This window comes from Pelophylax lessonae (assembly GCF_965119305.1).
Source record: "Pelophylax lessonae genome assembly, chromosome: 4".
NCBI classification, from domain to species: Eukaryota; Metazoa; Chordata; class Amphibia; order Anura; family Ranidae; genus Pelophylax; species Pelophylax lessonae.
Genome location: NC_138771.1, coordinates 235,050,706 through 235,069,047, shown reverse-complemented (window position 1 = coordinate 235,069,047; position 18,342 = coordinate 235,050,706). Strand labels below are relative to the sequence as shown.

The following is an 18,342-nucleotide window of genomic DNA, read 5'->3' as shown; positions in this document are numbered from 1 at the left end:
TATATGGCTTTGACTCTTGCTTTAAAATTTGACTCTTGCCAGAGAATTTGCATGGAAACGTATCACTGTTTCACTGTCCGAATTTAGAACCTTTCTGGGCCTATTGCTCATCATGGGCATTACTAAAAAGAGTGAGTTGCGGTCCTATTGGTCCACTGACCCAATTCATCAGATGCCCATGAAAATGAACTCTGTCGTCCTCAGAGGGACCCTGGATATGACGGGCTCCCCAAAATTCAGCCCCTTGTAAATCACTTCAACCAAAAATTTGCAGCTTTGTATTTGCCCCAACAAGCTGTCTGCATTGATGAGTCCCTGAGGAAATGTACTGGCCGCCGTGCTTTCAAACAGTTTCTCCCCAGCAAGCGTGCCAGATATGGGGTCAAGATATATATGCTCTGTGATTTACGGGGGAAGAGATAGCCCACCGACTGCCCAAACTACATAGGGAGCAGTGGCAAGATTGTTTGGGATTTGGTGTCACCCTTATTCGGAAAGGGGTACCATTTTATATGTGGATAATTATTACACCACTTTGCCACTTTTTAGTCACTTTTTTAAATCTGGAATTGGCGCATGTGGCACCGTATGACCTAATCGACGGGGTTTCCCCCAAAGGCTTGTAGATGCCCGACTTAAACGGGGGAAAGAGCTTGCTTGAAGTGTAATGAATTGTTTGAGTGAAGTGGAAGGACACACGGAATGTTTTTGTTCTGTCTTCTATTCACTCAGATACGACAGTCCGATTTACAATGGCGACTAGTGTTGTTGAGAAGCCCCTCTGTGTCCACGTTTACAACCTTAACATGGGAGGGGTGGACTTCAACAAAGAGATGACGACACCGTTCTTAATTGTCCATAAGGCCAGACCCTGGTAAAAAAAAGTGTCTGTATACTTATTCCAATTTGCTCTGCTGAACACTTATGTGCTATACAAAGCATGAGGAAGAAGTGGATCCTTCCTAAAATTCCAGGAAAAGATCATCACAGCCCTTCTGTATCAAGAAGATACTGTGGCCCAAATTCACCATCCAGATGCAGTGAGCCGGCTGCATGAGAGGCATTTTCCATATGTCCTCCCTGGTACCTCTACTCAAAGAGCACCCCAAAGAAGATGTCATGTCTGTAGAAAACATGGATATAGGTGTGACACTCTCTATTTTTGTCCCTCCTGTCCTAGCCATTTTGGTCTCTGCATCGGGGACTGTTTATGTCGCTACCACGCACTAGCGGAGTATTGGTATAGGGTACAGCACGGCACAGTCTAGGGCACACTTTCACACAGGGTCTCAAAAGATGTTAGATGGCTATCGCATTTTGAAAGACTCTAGTCTGGAATGTTTAAAGTTGTTTACAGTTACAAAAAAAGTGTAAAAAACAAAAGTTTAAAAAACAAAAACATAGATTAAAAAAGCCAAAAATAGTTGTCATTTTATTGAGTTGATTTTCTGTTCCTACTGTTTTACTGTAGTTCATAATATACTGCTATACTGTAATGTTTTATTGTTAGTGTGTTTTTCATTGCTAATCATAGTTTTCTTTGCAGGTACCGCAATTCTACTGTTTTGCTGTATTGTATACTACTATATTGTAATGTTTTATTGTTATTGTGTTTTTTTGTTAACCATCGTTTGCTTTGCAGGTCACCCATTAGCTGCAGCACTGATTTGTTTATCCTGACAGCAACAGTGTTTGCTCTCAGCATATACAGTGATGATCGAAAGTTTGGGCACCCCAGGTAAAAATTTGTATTAATGTGCATAAAGAAAGGAAATATGGAAAAATCTCCAAAAGGCATCAAATTACAGATTATACATTCTTATAAAATGTCAACAAAAGTTAGATTTTATTTCCATCATTTACTCTAAATAACAGAAAACAAAAAAATGGCATCTGCAAAAGTTTGGGCACCCTGCAGAGTTAATATATTGTACTGCCCCCTTTGGCAAGTATCACAGCTTGTAAACGCTTTTTGTAGCCAGCCAAGAGTCTTTCAATTCCTGTTTGAGGTATCTTTGCCCATTCTTCCTTACAAAAGTCTTCCAGTTCTTTGAGATTTCTGGGCTGTCTGTCACGCACAGCTCTTTTAAGGTCTATCCATAGATTTTCAATTATGTTGAGGTCAGGAGATTGTGAAGGCCATGGCAAAACCTTCAGTTTACGCCTCTTGATGTAATCCCCCGTGGATTTCGAGGTGTGCTTAGAATCATTATCCATTTGTAGAAGCCATCCTCTCTTTACCTTCAGCTTTTTCACAGATGGCATTAAGTTACCATCCAAAATTTGCTGAAATTTTATTGAATCCATTTTTCCTTCTACTCGTGAGATGTTCCCTGTGCCACTGGCTGCAATACAACCCAAAAGCATGATTGATCCACCCCCATGCTTAACAGTTGAACAGAGGTTCTTTTCATTAAATTCTGTGCCCCTTCTTCTCCAAACGTACCTTTGCTCATACCGGCCAAAAAGCTCAATTTTAAACTCATCGGTCCACAGAACTTGTTTCCAAAATGCATCAGGCTTGTCTATATGTTAATTTGCAAAGTTCAAACGCTGATTTTTGTGGTGAGGACGTAGAAGAGGTTTTCTTCTGATGACTCTTCCATGAGGCCAAATATTTCTACAAGTATCTTTTTATAGTGGAATAGTGTACCACAACTCCAGTGTCTGCCAGATCTTTCTGGAGGGATCGTACAGTCAAACGTGAGTTTTGAATTGTTTGTTTTTCTCACAATCCTGCAAGCTGTTCTGTCTGATATTGATGATGGACATAAAATCTAACTTTTTTTGACATATTATAAGAATGTCTAATCTGTAATTTGATGCCTTTTGGAGATTTTTCCATCTTTCCTTGACTTCTTTATGCACATTAATACAAATCTTTACCTGGGGTGCCCAAACTTTCGATCACCACTGTACATAAATCAATTATTGCAACGCTATAGGAGGTGATTTCACCACTGCAGTTAAAAAAAAGAGCATATATGATGGAGCATAGAGAATGGGGTGGACACAGTGGCCAGATTTCCCCTATGCTTCGCCATATATTTTTTTACACTTTTCTTGGCAGAGATTTATTTATCCACATTGATTGACGTAAATGGAGGAATCTGTTAGATTCTCTTTTTTCGTTCAGACCACAGGCTGCATGAAAAAAAAGCCTTACAATTTATGCCCTACAAGGACCAGCAACGTACCGGTAGGTCATTGGACTTTGAGTGGTCATACCAGGAGTATGCCTGCAGGTTTAGGCATCATCTTGGTATCGTTTTTTACAGTCAGCAGTCGGCTTTCATGTAAAAGCAACTAGCAGCTATTTAGCCACTAGGCTGCTTTTACAAGCAGTGGGAGTGGACACTCCCCTCCCCCACAGCTGCTTTCCTCAGTTTCTCATGCTCTCCTGTCCCACCAGTTAAGCCGAGAATGCAGCTGGTGGTTCTGTTAGCTGACCATAGAGCTGATCAGAGAGCAGAACAGCTCCAATCCTCTCTATTGTCTAAGATGCCGGACTCTACAAGCATTTTATCACTTCAGTTTTGCTGGGTATAAACAGCACCATTTTTAAATTGGGAAAGCATCTTATCACACTGATCTTGGTGTAGTCAGATGCTTTAAGGGTAGAGGAGAGATCTAGGGTCTAATAGACTCCAATTTTTTCAAAAAAGAGTACCTGTCACTACTTATTGCTATCATAGGGGATATTTATACTCCCAGTGATAATAATAAATGTGCTAAAAAAAATTAAAGGGAAGGTGTAATATATAAAAAAAAAATAAAATAAATAATAATAAGAATAAATAAATAAATTAAAGCACCCCTGTCCCCCAGTGTTTGCACGCAAAGGCGAATGCAAGCATCGGTCTCATGTCATATGTAAACAGCAATTGCACCATGCATGAACGTCAGAGCAAGGGCAGTAATTCTAGCAGTAGACCTCCTCTGCAAATCCAAAGTAGTAACCTGTAAAAGCTTTTAAAAATGTACATAGTTTTTGTTGTGGGGTGTTTTTTGCATAAACTAATTTGAGTAAAACTGAAGATTTTGTATTCATGTAATGAGATAAACAAATGCTCTACTGTATAAAATACAAAATTTTGGAAATTGGTCATATGCTTTGTGGGGTCAGTCTGTGCAAGGGAGCTATTAGGAGCATGTTGCTCCATATTGTCCATGTGGAGACAGTGATAGGCCAAGCCTGTAAGGATGTAGCAGCAGGGAGTTGCAGGAGAAACAGTCAGAGCTGAGGAAGGTTCAGTGGTTAGTGCGTGAGCACTGGGGACTGTGTGTTTAATGGTCTGGAGGACCAAGGCAGGAGGGCCTATTTAGAGATATTGCAGAGAAGAGCCACAAGGTGGAGTACTGTTTGTTTTGGCACATTGATGGTGAGAACCACTGCGAAGGAAACTATTCTGCTATGAATGTTTACTCTCTTCAATATAAGTGGGCAGAAAAAGCCCTATAACAAACTTTGTGGAGTGGACTGGAATCACTGTTTGGCGCTGCCAATTAACTAAAAAAAAAACAAATCATGACTATATATATATATATATATATATATATACACACACATATATATATATATATATATATATATATATATATATATATATATATTTTTTTTATATTATTTGTTTTTTTTTCTAAAAATATTCAGAGCTAGCCTATTGCTGCATTTTCCTGTAACAGAGATCAGATGATCAGTGCTACAGGACTCATCCTATAACTAATCACCAATTAAAGACTGTTTTCTTAAAAGGGAAAGTATATCCTTTTTAGATATTTAGGATTAAAGTGGTTGTAAATCCTTACATACAGGCAGTGAGACGACTAGTCTCAGGAAATACACAGAAATTAAACAAAGCCCTCTATCTTCTACAGTCTCAAGAAACAGCGGGGGAAGATGTCAGCTATCTGAGTGGTGTGTGGGTGCTACTGGAGGGCTTCGTTGTAAGGTAAGTATTTTATAATGAGCTAGTATGTGATGCATACTAGGTCATTATGCCTTTGTCCTAAAGGTGTTTTTTTTTTTTTTTTTTTTACTCGGGGTTTACAACTTCTTTAGGAGTGAGTCCTGCAGATAGCAAAAATAGGAGAGATCAGAAAGGAACCAGACTCAGTGTTTTGGATTCAGATTAGTGCACATTATAGTGAGACGTGTTTTGTTAATTTTTCATGTCTGAGGTTTACAACCACTTTAAGCTATAAAATGTTGTAGGATTGAAAAAAATATTTGTGATGTCATGATTACATGAGGGTCATAGAGACACAGACCTTATGTTCAGTGTGATGAAAATGTGAGCGGATATAATAATGCACAGGCTTGTTTGTAGTTTCTGAATGATGGAAATCTGTGGAATCACTTACTAGCATGGTGCAAAATATCTCCCATAAAAAAGCCTGTTTCGGCAGAAATGTATGTAAACCCTAACAATAAACTACTACTATCTGTACCATTTGAATTTTGTTACAAATAGCTATTGATTCTGCCAGAAAACTAGTAAGCTGAAAACTGTCCCTTTTCCTCTGCTGATTTTTCTCAGTTAGCATTATTTGCCGCTCCCTCTGTGGATTACAGAACAGCCTCTCTATGTTATGAAGATGAGAAGCACTTTTTGTCCTAGGGTGTCACATATTGCTCCTTCATAGATATGGTATGGTTGCATGTGCATTGTCTTCCTTGGACAGGAAGTATATTATTGGCTGGATATAGAAAAAAAGCCTGAAATAAGAAAACTAATGTAGTCACCACATCTAGGAACTGGTAAGCTGACATATATTGCATTTTTGTTCTTAGGTTTAGATACAATTTAAAGTGTTTGTGAAGGCAAAAACTTAAAAAAAAAAACATGTCATACTTACCTGTTCTGTGCAATGGTTTTGTACAGAGCAGTCCTTATCCTCCTTTTCTCGGGTCCACTGCTGGCACTCTGAGCCCCTCCCCCCTGCTGAAGGGCCCCCATAGAAAGCCACTTGCTATGGGGCACTCGTGTGTACTTGCTCCTGAGCCAAACTCTCTGTGGCCATAAGAAACAGAGAGTGCGATTCAGCCCCGCCCCCACTCCCTGTTAACTGTCTGTGGTTGATGGCAGTGGGAGCCAATGGCTCCTGCTGCTGCATCTCAGCCAATGAGGAGGGAGAGACTTGGGAGAGCTACTTCTCTCGTGCACATCGCTGGATCGAGATGTGCACCTCACATAGAGCATAAGTGTTTTCTTGTATTGTGGTAATCAATGATTTTTTTTTGTGCTGATGCTTGGAAATAATATTTTTAAATAGTCCTAAAATGTGTTTATCCATGGCAAAAAAAATATCATAAGGAAAACATTTTTAAAACAACATAATTTTCAAAAGGAGGACTATCTAATATATCTTTTACCATATTGGATGAAATTTCATTCTGTATACCCTTTATCTCTTAGCAAGTAATTGTTCTGTAAACTCCCAACACACTTGTTTTTTTCATCTTTTATCTTTCTAACAAAAGTTTTTATTGTTGTCCTAAAGTCTAGCAGGTAATTAAGCTCTTCCATTCCAATCTGCTGTTACATATGTATAAATTATGTGCATATTTTTCATACATCTGTGGCAAAATATTTTGTGAAAATCTGACTGCAACTAATGATGCAGACAGACTGAGATGATAGATACCTTAGGAATCCCAAGAGAGCTATACAGTTTAGTGTGCAGACCTGCAGATATTAAGTTATTCACATCTTTTTTTTTTTTTGTAAATTGCCAAACGAAATCATATTACGGAACCACAATAACAAATTCTACCTAGCTGGTATTTTTGTGTTTCAAATTCCGACCAAAAGTAATGCATAAAAAGAAAGCTATGACAAATATATGTTTTGCTGCAGCTATAATCAACACTAAATTTTAATATATAAAAGACAATTTCATAATAAATGAATTAATTAATCAATTTAATTAAGTGGCCACTCTGGTACCTGCAGTTTGTTTTCTTGAGCAGCAAATCCATTAATACTTCTTCATATTATATATCAAATGTATCCAGGGGTGATTTATTTAGGATGTATTCAGAGTCTATATTTATTTTTGTGTTCTACTTGTTGAAGCATAATGGAATATCAGATCTTCAAAGAATGAAACACAAACTCACTGCAAGTTTGACTATGTCAGTCATGCTATCATATCTGCAGCCTATGAAGTCCTTACTGATTAGTTTGAAATTCACATAGTGTGCAGGGAATGCTTCCCAGCTAATAACATATGGCTCATTGTAAACTATGTTTAGCACTAAAACAGTGGTTAAACAAGTAAACATTTTTAAATCACATCTAGATAAATAACATAAACACACTGTGGCTGAGCATGAGCTCAGGACCTTACATAACTAAAATCTATCCCTGAAAACAGATGACTCACCTCATGTTGACACCTGGTTTTTGCTCATTCCCCATCATAGTATAGGTCTTTCCAGAGCCTGTCTGACCATAAGCCAATATGCAAATATTGAAGCCATCCACACATGACTTAATAATTGGTAAAGTTCCTTCAAAAACATCTTCCTGCAGTATATGGTTCATAACGCAGAACAAAATAAGTGTTGGGGAAAAAATATATATAAATTAAAAAAATAAAATATACACAGCAAAGACAACTCTAAACTTAAACATACATATGAATGTTTGTGCTCATCATAATGCAAAGCATATGAGGGTAAAAAAAATAAGGATTTTGTACATATCTTAAAATCTATTTCTGGACTCCAATAGGTTATGGACATGTGGGGATTATATAGCATGTACTGTACACAAATATTATTTTCTTTGTCATCCACTGTGGGACACTGGACTGTAGTAAGTCTTAGACATGTGGAACATCCAAAAGCAGTCCAACTGAAGGCTGGGCAAAACCAATAAGAAAACCAACAGATGTGAAATCTTATTAAAATCCATGCCTGAACAAAGGCTTAATGAGAAGAATGTTAAAGGACATTGCAAAGGAAGAATCAACCTGGTATTTCAGATCAAGGCAGATAATCCCAAAAGAGGAAATTTGTACCTGAATGAACAAGGAATCTCTAATAACAATGCTAAGGAAAACCAAATCTAACTAGATGAAGCACCTGTAACTCTTAATGTCAGGGAGACAGAGTTTCCGGAATAGAAGAGGTGTTCCTTGATAGCAAAGTAATCTCCAAAGAAAACAGAGCTGGCTTTGAGTGCTTTCGAGCAGGAAGTCAAATAGAAACAGCAAGCAGGAGGGGAAGGAATCCAGGTGCAGGGACGTGATAGATACAATAAAACCTGTCTGACCAAAATGAAAAAAGTATGACTCAGGAAATTGGTAAATTGTGCCATGTAGAGGAAAAAATGTAATAGTGTGATTTAAAATTATCCATGGTGCAAGCATCCCAAAATTTTCCAGAGTACAAAAAGAACATCGGGTGGAGGGGTCTTTGCAGGTACCATATATTAAACTGTAGTGTATAAAATAACAAAACTTTATTATTATAAGGTTAAAAGCTGAGGATTATCTCAATGAAAAGAGGGAACTATGGTAGAAGTTTTCCCTGACTCTCTAAGAGATCCTGGAACGAGGGCAATAGAAAAATAACCTGATAAACTCATATAAAATAGGTTACAGAATTCTCTTTTAGAAGGGCAAAGGTGTTGGACTCTGACTCTGTTCAGTGAAAAATTCTAAGGTATTTCACTAAAGTAACTTAAAAAATAGGAGGCACCAAGGAGGAAGCAAAGGTCTGTACCATGGGTGTAAACTAAAGGTCCCCAGAGTACACTGAATATTCTGGTGTCACACAGGTAAGGGAGTAGAGGAAAGTGTGTACTGCCTATGAAGGAAGGCACAAAATTACTATACAGAGAGACTGAGCTTGAAGAGAGTCAAGCATGGTAAGGAAGGTAAAATCCAAATATAGGAAATAACTCCTATAGCAGAGAGGAGTGTGTGACTAGGTGTAAATACACACTCAATAAAAGATTTCTAATAAAGTAGAAATCCCATATATCAGGTTGCAGAAAAATACCCAGTTAGTTCTGGAAAAAAAGACTCGCAAGATCGACAAAGGAGGTGGATAAGTATGTTAAACTAGGTAAAGATGTTTGAACCAAATTTTACAATAGACTTATAGTGGAAAATCTAAGCATTTAACACTGCAAAGGGCATATAGACCTCCTTTAATTAGTGAGGTCCGTTCAAGCAGGTGAGAAGACACCCACAGGTGGGGTGAAGGGCACTGTGGTGATCAGAGACAATTACTGAAGAGTTTCTGGTGTATGGGACTGCACCCCCCTTTTTTCACATACATTAAGTCATTTATTGATGGATTGTATATATATATATATATATATATATATATATATATATATATATATATATATATATATATTTAAAAGAAAAGATGGACTCATGTTATTAATTAATTTATTATACATAGATGATTTTTTACACCGTTTTCAGATATTTATTTATGCACTATAATGTGAATGCACTTTACTGAAGGAGAGCGCTTGACTTTTTTTGTGATTATAAAGTGCTGAAGAGGGCCACAGGTAAACAGGGAGTGACAGAGTTACTATAGATAGACAGTGGATCCAAACTGGAGACTGGATAAGCCTCAAAGGAATTGAAGAACAGGAGCTATAACAGCTATAACAGTACAGTGTTTTTTCTAGGTTGAAAAGGCTGGAGAAAGAATGCAGAAAGCCTTAAACGTCAATGCGCCAACTTGTGATGACAAGAAAAATTAGCAACTGGGGCAACTGTGAGGTAGCTTACAATGCTTCACTCTGTGAGATTGGACACACCAGAGGCTGTGCTGCAGCTATGAACCTGGAAGTGTATTGTGGCTGACAGTACACCAGATTCTGTGAAGTGACACAAACAAAGCCTAATGCCCAAAAGTCACATCTCAGGCAAATCACGTCTAAAAATATAGCCATGTAAATATCATAATGGTTCAGATCAGATAGACTCAGTTACTAAATGAGTCTGGAGAACCTGGGTTGCAGCAGAGGTTGTGCCACAAATCTAAACTGGAAGAGTGTCCTGAAATTAACAGATTACACAGAAGTCAGGAAAGTGCTAGAATGCAGAGTTCAGTGAGTGAAAGTCGAAACCAGACTACCCCCTAAATTACCAGATAGGTAAGGTGTGGTTATTGTTTCCAAAGGTATACTAAAGAAAAACTGTAGTCACAAAGTGGGACAATAGAGACTAGTTGAATCAAGAGTGGAAAGGAATCCGCGCTTAGGATAATATCGAAGGGAGGGGGTAGAAAAAAAACGATTGGCTGCAGCCCACTTCAGAATATAATCTACTAGAGATTATATTAGATATGTAGAGGAAAAAAGAAGAAGAAGTGCTTGGCGCTGCCAATATATGCGTTAGAAGTGTGGAAGGTAGAAACTAGTATAAATAACACAGATATCACAAATATTGCAAATGTTATGCACGATTGAAAAAAGTGGTGGATGTTAGATAAATAAGTGAGGTATTAAATATTCAAGAGGTAAAAACAGGAATAAAGTGTAAAAGCATAAAACCTAAAAACCAATATTTAAATGTATGCAGAAATATAAATAGGTATGCAAAAAATGAATAAATAGAAAATGACGTATATATCCACAATATACTCCAGTAAAAAATATATATAGTGCCCTTCAAGTGAGGGTGAAGTGGTGATGTTGAAACAATAAATAAATATATGAATTCAGAAATGGTATTATAGTGCAGTGAGTATTTGGTGATATGTAACACAGGTGTATAAGTGATGATAAAAAGGTATAGTAGAAGAAATTAGTAAATATAAATTAATTTACAGTGAGTCACTGTAAATTAATTTATATTTACTAATTTCTTCTACTATACCTTTTTATCATCACTTATACACCTGTGTTACATATCACCAAATACTCACTGCACTATAATACCATTTCTGAATTCATATATTTATTTATTGTTTCAACATCACCACTTCACCCTCACTTGAAGGGCACTATATATATTTTTTACTGGAGTATATTGTGGATATATACGTCATTTTCTATTTATTCATTTTTTGCATACCTATTTATATTTCTGCATACATTTAAATATTGTTTTTTAGGTTTTATGCTTTTACACTTTATTCCTGTTTTTACCTCTTGAATATTTAATACCTCACTTATTTATCTAACATCCACCACTTTTTTCAATCGTGCATAACATTTGCAATATTTGTGATATCTGTGTTATTTATACTAGTTTCTACCTTCCACACTTCTAACGCATATATTGGCAGCGCCAAGCACTGCTTCTTCTTTTTTCCTCTAAATAGAGACTAGTTCACACCAGTTGCTGTGCCACTGCTCTGGAATGGATTTAGAGGAAAAATGCTCTGTGGGTAACTGTTACAGTACACAAGGTCTGGAAAGTGCCCAAAGGCATAGTTCAAAGGCCAAAGATGACATACCAAGTCAATTTTCTTCCTATTTATAGGTTACAAAGTAAGTCTCCAGAGACTGGATCACACCTGTGCCAAAGCTCTGGATTTACAGAAAAAGCTTTGTGGCTTATTGTCTCAGTACCCACAGCTCTGGAAAGCACCACAATGCAAAGCCCAGTGCCTGAAGCTCACATTTTTGAATAGTCCATGGGCTTACCCACAGAATGTGTCTCCAGAGATCACACCAGTCACACCAAAGGCTGTGCCATGGCCCTGGACCTTGAGAGCGCTTTGCAGCTAACACAGTACACTATAGTCTGGACTCTGGAAAGCACCAAGTACAGTACCAAAATCTTCAGTCTATGAGGACACACCAAGCTGGATAGCTCATGTGAAGAGACTACCTTCTGAAGCTTATGTAAGGTGTTGTTTGAAGTCACCACAGAAATATCCATAGTATAATAAAAATATTGATAGAAGAGAAGAATCACAAAACTATATAATTGGAGTTTTCCACAGCAGTGTGTCCAACTTCCTAGGAAACTAGCAAAAAAACTGTAACATAATGGTAGATGACAGTTATATGGAGACCTCATGAAGTGAGCAGTATATTCTCTATGTTCTAGACTTACTACAGTATTATGTCCCTCATTGGACAAATGATACAAAAATACAAGGTTTTGTTTAAAGAAGAACCCAAAACAGAATTTATATCTGAACTATTAAATATAGCTTTAGCAGCTTTAATTATAGCTATAGCAGTGCAATTCCAGAGAAGAGAAGAGAAGAGAAGAGAAGAGAAGAGAAGAGAAGAGAAGAGAAGAGAAGAGAAGAGAAGAGAAGAGAAGAGAAGAGAAGAGAAGAGAAGAGAAGAGACACTGCATTTCTGGAAAAGATAAACAGGTATTTCTGTACTCATGTTCTAACCTGAAAAATGAAAACAAATAAAGTCACTAAATCTAAGGACTGTAAACTTCAATATATTATCACATTTTTGTTCTTGGGTTTAGATATCCTTTTACTACTTAAGTGTAAAGACTGCTCTCATCCCTACCTATGCTAGTACTCTCTTTAACACTCCTGCAATTCCCCCAACCTTTTAACATTACAATGCAAGTTAGTAATGTAATTTGAAAGCAGTCACAAGACCAGTAGGTAAAAATGTTTTGTTTTCTGAACTGTAAAAATAATAATAGAAGATAAGAATAATATTTTGTACTGTGATTCCATTTTTTACTGGCAAGGCTATGTATGTAGACCCCAGAGTGGATTTTTGGAAACTGAGATAAAGGAAACTGTCCATGTTGCTATCAACAAGCAGATATAAACCTTGCTGCTTTTTGTAACCTATGACATCTGGAATCTGAAAGGAAAAGATACCGCTTTATACCATTTTATTCACTACTGTATTTTATGCTACTGGCTATATTGTGAAACAATATCTGTGGCGCTAAACCCTAAAATACAGTCCCAAATAAATGAGAAGATAGCAGTCCATAAAGGTGCATCCCACACTTGTAAAAGGATGAGGCAGCTTCAGAACCGAAATACCACCACCGGACAGCTGTCCGGTGGTGGTATTTCGGTTCTGAAGCTGCCTCATCCTTTTACAAGTGTGGGATGCACCTTTATGGACTGCTATCTTCTCATTTATTTGGGACTGTATTTTAGGGTTTAGCGCCACAGATATTGTTTCACTATTTTTATGATCTGTAATGTTCCGGATTAGTGTGGCTGCTTTTCCCGTTAGAGATTTTATTGTGAGGTATCTTCCTTAGCGCAGCAATATTGTGTTTTACTGGCTATATTGTACCTGAGTGCATTGTGGCAGAAAGACCTGATCGAATCTGAACCTTTTCTTATTTCCATTTTGATTAACTATAATTTCATCCTCTTTTGGAAAGTCTAAGTGTCCTCCTTTTCCATCATCCAGTCTACATCTGCAGAATACACGGATGTTTCCTCTAAGTTCTTGAAGCTGATTGTATAGCAACTTTCTTTCCAAGGACTCTCTCTGGTAGAGAGCACGAATCTCTTCAATTTCTTTGGTGGAGCTAGGCATGCTCACTACTGTGTTCTTCAGTTGCTCTACAAGAAGGCTTATCTCTGACAGACTGCCTGCAGTATGGACTCTTAACTGGTCATTTGCTACATAAAGCTGACGGACTTCACTTAACATTTTTGGCAGTAGGACTTTTTTTAAAGGTAAATGATTTTTCATGGAATTTGTTATTTGAACATTTTGGCTCTTGATATCTGTTATTGCTTTTAGGTATTTTTCATGTTCATCTTGTAATTTTGCCACTTTATCATTCAAGCTTTCTGTTCGTTGAACTAGAAGACGATTTTCTTCATTTAAATATCGGCACTTTGAGAGCAAATTTTCCAGTACATTTTCTTTCTCTTGCAAGGTCTTTGTTAGATGTTGTATCTGTTTTTCCTTTTTAGCTATATCTCTAAGGGTGAAAAAAAAAAAAAAAGATCCTTCACTATCATCATAATACTAAAATTAGAAAAATAACTGGCAAAGTACAGCACATAAAAGGTATAGATATTTGACATACTGTAAGACACAATAGTGGAAAATGTGCAAATAATAAATTTAAGGTTAACTTTTTGGCTATTCCCACAGTGAAAATCCTGAGTAACTGCATGATAGAGGAACTTATTGCTTTAACCGTAATTAACATTTTCAGTTGAAGAAATTATATTAACACTGTAAATTCAAAAAAAAAATTACTTCTCCTAATTTAAAGTTAAGAGAAAGAAAGAGAAAGAAACAGGTATCAGAGTAAATGTTAGCTGTAGGTAGATAACATAACCAAGTACCAGATGCAGAGCACATTAATCAGGTACAGTAAGCATTGGAACTCACAGTGACTTTGTCTGTTTATCACTATCTCTGAAGTATACCAGTGTTCTTGTAAGAATACATTGTGGTTGATTAACTAAAACTAGAGAATGCAAAATCTAGTGCAGTTCTGCATAGAAACCAATCAGCCTACTGTTTTTTTATTTTGTCAAAGCTTAATTGAACCAGCTGAAGTTAGAAGCTGATTGGCTACCATCCATGGCTGCATCAGATTTTGCACTCTCCAGTTTTACTAAATCAAACCCACAATGTAAAAGTAACAGCACCAGAGATTCACACCTCTCCCACTTAGGGGATTTATTGTCATGTCTACTAGGCAACAACCGCATTTTTTAAATTTGTGGGCAGAGGGTTTATTGCAGTTGGTGGTGTACTTGAAATAGTATAGTTATCCAGACCAAATATTACAGAATTTGTCTTGCTTCTTTTGAGAAGTACCCAACAACCCACCTCCACTATCTTATCCACTTCTACCTTCCAGTCTAGAATAGTAGAACGCCTCTCTTTTTTCCAAAGCCTCGAAATTACACTCTGGGCTGCATTCAGTAGATGGGGGGTGACACTATTCCTTTATGATTTGATATACAAAGGTATTGTAGCAGAGCGTCCCAGAGAGAGACAGAAAAAGTCCTGTTCGGGGTTTATACATCCCCCAGGCATCTCTCATATACCTTTAGGGATCTCTGATCCATGATCCAGTTCAGATCTTGGTCCTCTTCCCCAGGCCAATTTAAAGTCACCTGAGACAGACAGCAGGGCTCTCTCAGCCTGGGAAATCAGACAAGGTTTGTCTATGAGAGCGGAACATCAGTAAACTTATCAGATTGTGTCTTTGGAAGCTGACAAGCTGTAGGCTTGTTCAGCCTGTTAGTGAGGGCCTGCTTTGTGTGTAGTAAGTACCGGGACACGGCTAGGTTTTTGTTTTGTTATTATTTCTCCTGCTTGTTTGTTTTCTTAAAGCACTGTACAGCACCTGTATATAGCACCAATAAACACCGCACTGTTTGTCACTACCTCGCTGGATTTGGTATCTGTGCCTGAAAGACTGCTTATTCCAGGGAGCTTTGCACCTGATACCTGTTCCCCAGCTTGCATATGGTGGAGGATGCGGGCACTGGTAGTAAGTTACTACTTAAAGGGCCAGTACCTGGAGTGACTAAACATGGAGGGAATCCTCAAACAGTTGGTGTTATCCAATGCTGCACAACAGCAAGCAAACTCTTTGTTTAAACAACAGATTGGTGTTGTACAAGAGCAAACGCAGCAAGCGAACTCTTTGATTCAAGAACAGATTGGTGCTATACAAAATCAAACCTAGTTGATGTTTGAAAAACTGGCAAGTGCTGCAGAAGCAGACAGAAAGGTGCTGGTTGAGGTGGTGCAGACACTTGCACAGGAGTCTGCTGTGAAAACAGAAACAGGTAGAGACCGCTCCTCAGCCATCCATGTTGGTCGCTTCCTGTCCAAGATGATTGCTGATGATGACCCAGAGGCTTTTCTGGTTACGTTTGAGAGAACCGCTGAGAGGGAAGGCTGGCCCAAAACCCAGTGTGCAGGATTGATCACTCCCTTACTTACTGGGGAATCGCAGAAGGCCGTTTATGATTTGGAGTCCGTGGATGCAGGAGAGTATGAGAAAGTCAAGCAGGAAATCCTGGCATGTCTCGGTGTCAACTTGGCCATTCGAGCCCAGCGGGTCAACAGCTGGTCCTTCTGATATGAGAGGCCCCCAAGATCACAGATGTTTGACCTAATCCACCTGGCGCGAAAATGGCTACATCCGGAGTCCTTGTCTGGGCCACAAATTGTGGAGCGTGTGGTCATGGACCGGTTCCTGAGGTCATTACCAAATCCTCTGCAGAAGTGGGTGAGTCAAGGAGACCCCAAGTCGGCGGACAACCTGGTGGAGCTCGTTGAGGGGTACTATGCTGCAGAGAGCCTGGTCACCACCCATACAGCCGCATAGACATTCCACCCAAAGCCACGGTCTCCCCAGGCAACCGGTAAGACTGTTCCAGGGGAAGTGGGTGGTCAGCATGGCTAGGAGACAGGGGGGAGGACTTTTGGTGCCAGAGCTGAAGTTTGGCGTCCCAAACAAGGGAAGCCATTGCCTGTCAACATACCTAACTGTGGTAACATCAAGTGTTTCCGTTGCCAGGAACTGGGACATGTTGCAGCAAACTGCCCGTTGATAGATGAACCCATGCGGTGTGACATGTCTCTTAGAAGGCAGTCTATGTTTGCTGCTGTTTCATGCGCTGCTGCGCCAGGTGTAGGAAAACACATATGCCAAATGACTGTTAATGATAAGCCTATTGCGGCCTTGCTGGACTCGGGAAGTCTGGTGACTTTGGTTAAAGCAGAAATGGTTGAAAATGTGAATTTAAATGCAAAAAAAGTTGCTGTGATCTGTGTAAATGGTGATACTCGGGAGTATCCTATAGCTACTGTTCGCTTTGAAACTGATTTAGGTACGGTGACCCATCCGGTCGGACTTGTGCCCCACTTAGTGCATCATTGGTAGAGACTTCCCTAAGTTTTGGGAACTGTGGGACCGTCCCGACTCGGTCACAGTAACTGACTCAGTGGCGGAGCCAGAACGCCTGGCCATCACCGACAATGTGGGTTTAAGGGATCCCTCTCAAGGTTCCCCGGATTTTCCTTTCTCTGTTATGGCAGGCGAACTGGAGGAGCCTGAGGAAGTCCCCACAGCCAGTCAAGGTGGACAACCTTCTGATGAGTTTGCTGTTCTTAATGTACACAAGGAAAACTTTGGTACCGAGCAGAGAAAAGACCCTACCCTTGCCAGGGCCTGGGAGAATGTAGTAATATTTAATGATGTACCTGTCGAACCAGGGGACAGGCCCTGTTTTCCTTTTTTCAGCAGCAATGAAGATTTATTGTATCAAACAGTTGGTGGTCCCTAAGCCTTACAGACGGGTGGTGCTGGAATTGGCTCATGGACACTTACTGGGAGGTCATTTAGGGGTTGAAAAAACCACTGAAAGGGTGTTACGCAGGTTTTACTGGCCTGGGATACAGAAAGATATAGACAATTATTGTCAATCCTGTCCTGTGTGTCAGATGTCAGTTCACTACCCCACTTCCGAAGTTCTTTAGTGCCCTTACCCATTATTGAAGTGCCCTTTGAGAGGATCGCCATGGACCTCGTAAGTCCACTCCCCAAGTCTGCCCGGGGTCATCAACACATTCTTGTAATCATGGATTATGCTACACGTTACCCCGAGGCAGTTCTCTTGCGCACTGCATCCGCTAAGAACATTGCTAAAGAGTTGTTCATGGTGTTCAGTTGCGTTGGGATCCCTAAAGGAGGTCCATACGGACCAGGGCACTCCATTTATGTCATGAATAACTAGAGAGTTGTGCAAGTTATTTAAGGTGACCCGGTTGCGAACCTCCGTAAACCACCCTCAAACTGATGGCTTGGTAGAACGCGTCAATAAAACATTAAAGAATATGTTAAAAAAGGTTGTGGACAAGGATGGGAAAAATTGGGACTTCTTGATTCCGTACTTGATGTTCACCATCAGGGAAGTACCCCAGTCCTCTACGGGATACTCTCCATTTGAATTGCTTTATGGGAGACACCCCCGGGGACTCTTAGACATAGCCAAGGAAACCTGGGAGGGGGAGCAGACACCCCACAAAAGTGTCATTGAGCACATCGCTCAAATGCAGGACAGGATTGCAGCGATCATGCCTATGGTAAAGGAACACTTACTGCAGGCCCAGGCAGCCCAACAGAGAATATACAACAGGGGAGCCCGACTCTGTGTCTTCTCACCTGGTGACAGGGTCCTGGTGTTAGTTCCCACTGTCGAGAGCAAGTTCCTAGCTAAGTGGCAGGGTCCCTTCGAAGTATTGGAAAGAGTTGGGGAGGTCAATTATAAAGTGCATCAACCAGGAAAAAGGAAGCCAGAGCAGATTTACCATATTAATCTGTTAAAGCCCTGGAAGGATAGGCTGGCCTTAACTGCAAGGTCCATCCCTGTAACATCTAGGGGTACTGAGCCCCCTCTGGTCCCTGAGGTCAGGA

General features: G+C 39.3%; 1 protein-coding gene across 1 annotated transcript in view; it reads right to left on the bottom strand.

The window, feature by feature from the left end:
• Positions 1-18,342, bottom strand: part of LOC309552408 (uncharacterized protein) — a 171,797-nt gene that overhangs the window by 72,995 nt on the left and 80,460 nt on the right. Inside the window, exons 8-9 of the mRNA XM_082253358.1 lie at positions 13,227-13,869; positions 7,390-7,532 (exon numbers count right to left, since the gene is read on the bottom strand). Of these exons, the coding sequence (XP_082109484.1) occupies positions 7,390-7,532; positions 13,227-13,869 (786 nt within the window). The remainder of the gene's footprint in view (positions 1-7,389; positions 7,533-13,226; positions 13,870-18,342) is intronic.